This window comes from Opisthorchis viverrini (assembly GCF_000715545.1).
Source record: "Opisthorchis viverrini unplaced genomic scaffold opera_v5_268, whole genome shotgun sequence".
Lineage (NCBI taxonomy): Eukaryota > Metazoa > Platyhelminthes > Trematoda > Opisthorchiida > Opisthorchiidae > Opisthorchis > Opisthorchis viverrini.
This window is the reverse complement of record NW_008751926.1, coordinates 662,593-666,888: the sequence shown is the minus strand read 5'-3', so window position 1 is coordinate 666,888 and position 4,296 is coordinate 662,593. Positions and strand designations below refer to the sequence as shown.

Genomic DNA, 4,296 nt, shown 5'->3' with positions numbered 1-4,296 from the left:
AGGTGTAACGTTTTTTTAAAATATAATCCCCGGCAACTTGCACGGTCTCTGCATGCATATAATGAGGGTGTTTTTGACACAAATCATTGATACATAAAGTGCTATTCAGTGACTTTGTAGAACTATACAGTCGAAAATGAAGTATTTATCGTGCAGGTCCACTTTGTATAGGACGAACTGGCGAGAAACACGGTCGGGCGAACCATGGGTCTGTAGATTCACAAGGGAGAAGACTCCTAAAAGGATGAACAGGGCCATTGGTGGCATAAGACCTCCCTGCTCCCCACCTTGAGGTGCAACAGAAGTAGTGTTGAAATGCTTGTCCACAACCTGCCACTTCAACCAGCTTCCTGATATTCACCAGTCGGCTTGCCGTGAAAGATAGTTCTTAATCGCTCTTTCAAAAGCCGGCTCGCACCGGACTTCTCTGATGCTGAGATTCCGATAGAGGGTTAATCTGTTTCCCTGGTTTACTCAAAGGTCGGGAGAGCAAGTAGGGTTTCTTTATATTTCAAAGCAGCCCTACCCACTCCCACTTTCCTCCGACAACACTCGTGCAAATTTTTGTGGTGCGCTGTGGATCCAAATTCCCCTGCGTGTGACCGACTCCCTTCTCAACATCATCTGCCATTGCCCTTCAAGACCACTTGAAAACGACCTGTTGCTCATAAAAGCCGTTGAACGAATATCTTCCACTCTCTATTTATCTTTTGCGGGTATACCTGCAGGCTTATTGGATGGACTTCCAGCACATCGGATTCAGTGCACATTTTGAATCGTCGCTAACTAAATTCGTTCAACAGCGCTTGGGTTCAATTTGTCAACATACCAGATGTCGCGCAGGCTAACTGCCATCCCTACCGGATCTGGTTATCACCAACGCGAAACACTTCGTCTATCAAATGATAATTAAAGCTCCTCTGAAACAGTGACCACAGTGTGCTGATCTTTCATTTCATCTGCCACTGGCCAGAAGTTCAGAACCTCAAATGTGGCTTCGGAAATTCTGCCGCACGTACTTCTCAGGAATCCGTGTTTTCCTTGACCAGGTTAAGCTGGAACTGGCTCCAGTGAAGGAGACACACATTTCCCTGAAGATTCCCGAAGCTGATGCGGTCTTCGTCCCAGCAGCGTGCAGTTGAAAGACCCAGAATCTACCCAAAAGCATTTGGTATTCTCCGCAAATGAGGTTCCAGCTCTTCTTCAACATGATCACCACAGAAGGCTCGCATGTCCTGATGGCACTCCGTAAAGTGCGGAACCGCTGTAAATCAGAAATCCGCCAATGGAATATAGAAGACAGGTTTCCCAAAAAAACAAATATACTGTTTAGGTACATGAGTTGCTCCTGAAGAAATAAGCCAATGGGTACAAACCGTAAACCAGTGAGTAAATCTGTATTGGTATCTAAGGCTCGAAGTCTAACTCAACGACATCACATCCAGTCTTGGCAAGGCGCAACCACTAACGGTCTCCAGCCAATTTTCTCTTCCAGGAAGATATTCATCAACTGTTGCACAATACAAACCCTTTCTGCTCGTTGGGGCTGGATGAGGCCATCCAAGGATCTTAAAGGAAACGGTTATACTGGCAAATCACTTCTACCTGGTGTTTCGTCAGTCGCTTGATGAAGACAATCTTTCCTCTACTTGGAAAGAAGCGATTGTCACGCCAAAACTGGTGAATGACTACCACTCAGCAGCTACAGGCCCATCATCCTCAATCACGTCCAGGTATGTGAACCGGTTGATAGTTTAACTGCAGCCAACAACCCTCCGACGTTTGTGATTGACACTCTTGGCAATTAAAACCTGTGCTATTCAGGGAGACGTTGGTGGCTCGATGATGCGTCGCAATGAGCAGATGAATTCACCATCCGGGTGATGTCTTGATGCGGTGGCAACATGCAATCTGGAGATAAGTTGGCGGAAAGTGATGGTGACACAATGTTTGCTGCCATTAGGCCGCAGCTGGTGAACGCTTCACGATCCCCTCCAAATGAAATTTCCATCTTACCACGTAAAACCTAGGAAATCGTGCACAAGTAAAATGTCGGTGCAGAGTTTTGGCATTACAAAAAGCTTCCGTTCATTGTAAGATGTACCTCTCTATCGGAAAGAAGCATAAGCGTAGGCGGTCGTTCGACAGGGTAGTAATGTAGAGGCCATTGTGATGTCTGAGAAAATTGGGTAAATTTTCCAATTATGTGGTTCCACGATGTTAGAATTAATGAAAATTCAAGAACTTACTGTATCGACCAGAGCACGGAGAGCGATGCCATTGACATCGGTTGTTGTGGTGGCACATGGCATGTAGATAGGCGCTGTTGCAACGAATAACGATAATAAAGTGAGCTTCATTGTGCAATTTGTATAAAACATTGTGGTATTTTTGAGAATAGACAACGTTTTGCTTGTTTAAGAACAAGCGTGGACGAGCTGAAATGTACATACAAAGATTCAGTGCAAGTACGTAGGGTATCAGAACCAGAGCCAGAAAGGGGTGATCCCATGCTGATCAGCCGCTTGTGGTCAAACGCTTCAATGTTCGAATTGCTAGGTAGGGATGGTAGGTTCGAAACTCCTTGGAGTTTGATGAGATACACACTGCTGATGTTTCTCAATGGGACGAGACAGCCGCACAGTGCTTCTCGATTTTCCAGCATACACTGTTCACTCACAAGAGGAAATCTTTTGGGAAGGACTTTTGCCACGGCAAGCAGCCGTGACCTCATATCATAATTAGACCAAACTGCCAAAAGGAGGCAACTGCCAGCAAAATGTTTAGCGAATAAAGCGTACCATCAATTCCTTCTACATTCTCGGTCACCGAAAAATGCGAGCTTCAGAGACATCCAAGCATTGTGAGTGGTAGCGTAATCAGTGATTTCTCGTTGAATTGCTGCGGGAAGTAACAGAAAACTGGATAGTTACGCATTGCAGACGGCAGCTTTGATGCAGGAGTACAACTGGTCACGCGATGAGATCAGATCTGCCAGTGTCATTCACCATTGATTAGCTGAGTCTCGGGGTTCCCACCCGGGGAAGTGGTTATTACCAAGTAAACCGAGTTTGCTGGATGGTGCTTTCTTAGGGAGTTGTCAGGCTAGAGATTATCCACCTCTCGGCCGTGTTCATTTAGTACATGCCAGAAAGAACTGTGCTCTGCGGGACAGACATTTCTCTACCATACACCCGTGGAGCGTGAGGAGATCATCCATAGCAGGAGCAATCCTTACCAAAACAATGTAGCTTGCCTCAGAATTGCTAATCCAATGTTTCTAACAGACTGGGCCATTGCCTAGGACATACCGTTGGTCAAATACCGAGAATTTTCGGACAACCTTCGTGCGAGGGACTTCGTTTCTGGTCCATAAAGTAGTATGGACCAGTGAATCGCAGCCTATATTCTACCCTCAAAGACAAACTGACCTCACGCCAACGACAGAGGGGGCGAGATATAACAAGTGGTTAGAGCGCGAATTTACTAATCGGGAAGTCCGTGGTTCGAACCCTGTGCCTCTCGACTTCCCCTGTCTAGGCTTAGGCAACCTGGTAATATCCCAGCCCTCATGCAACCTTCGGGTGGCGTGGCAGCTAGGCACCGAAAGGGTGTTAAAGGTGAACGATTTTTTTCAAAGACAGAGGTGTCGAAGGTTGACAGAAACTGTCCTGGCCTCCGGGATCCGTCGGACTTGATCGTTCAGCTCCAGGTTGGATGACTAACTTCACCCGCTGAAATGACAGTTACCATTCTTCTTGCTGATCGATGTATTCGCGACAAATCTCTCGATAAGACTCGCCTTTCTCAGCTTTATAGATGCGTTTTATTGGGGCGTTTGTCGACACCGTTTATCCCTTCGACCAGCATTAATCTCAATTGAACTATACGGCGCAAACAACGCTGTTTATTGGAGTTAATTTCAACAGAATGCCCTCAACCCTGGGACTGAGTACAACTCGCACAAAACAGATACAGAGCCGTTGCATGAAGATCACCAGATACCCAAAGCATGAAGTGTGAATGTGGAACCACTTACGGCGCCCTCAACCGACTGAGTACAACTCGCACAAAACAGATACAGAGCCGTTGCATGAAGATCACCAGATACCCAAAGCATGAAGTGTGAATGAATGTGCACTTACGGCCTCGGAGGTTTACGACTGCATAGGTTCCCTCAAGCGCCACAGAGCTCCCGGTCCGGATGACCTTCCACCCGCACTGTTCAAAGACGGCGGTGAAGTCCTCAGTCAGCGCTTGTCCGATCTGTTTGCTTGCATTTGGGAAAAGGAGTCT

General features: G+C 46.7%; 1 protein-coding gene across 1 annotated transcript in view; it reads right to left on the bottom strand.

Moving 5' to 3' along the window:
- Positions 1–985: 985 nt before the first annotated feature.
- T265_09336 (hypothetical protein) overlaps positions 986–4,296 on the bottom strand; it is a gene marked incomplete at both ends in the record, with an annotated part of 18,168 nt that continues 14,857 nt past the window's right edge. The window contains 2 exons of the mRNA XM_009175369.1: positions 986–1,348; positions 2,250–2,323. Of these exons, the coding sequence (XP_009173633.1) occupies positions 986–1,348; positions 2,250–2,323 (437 nt within the window). The remainder of the gene's footprint in view (positions 1,349–2,249; positions 2,324–4,296) is intronic.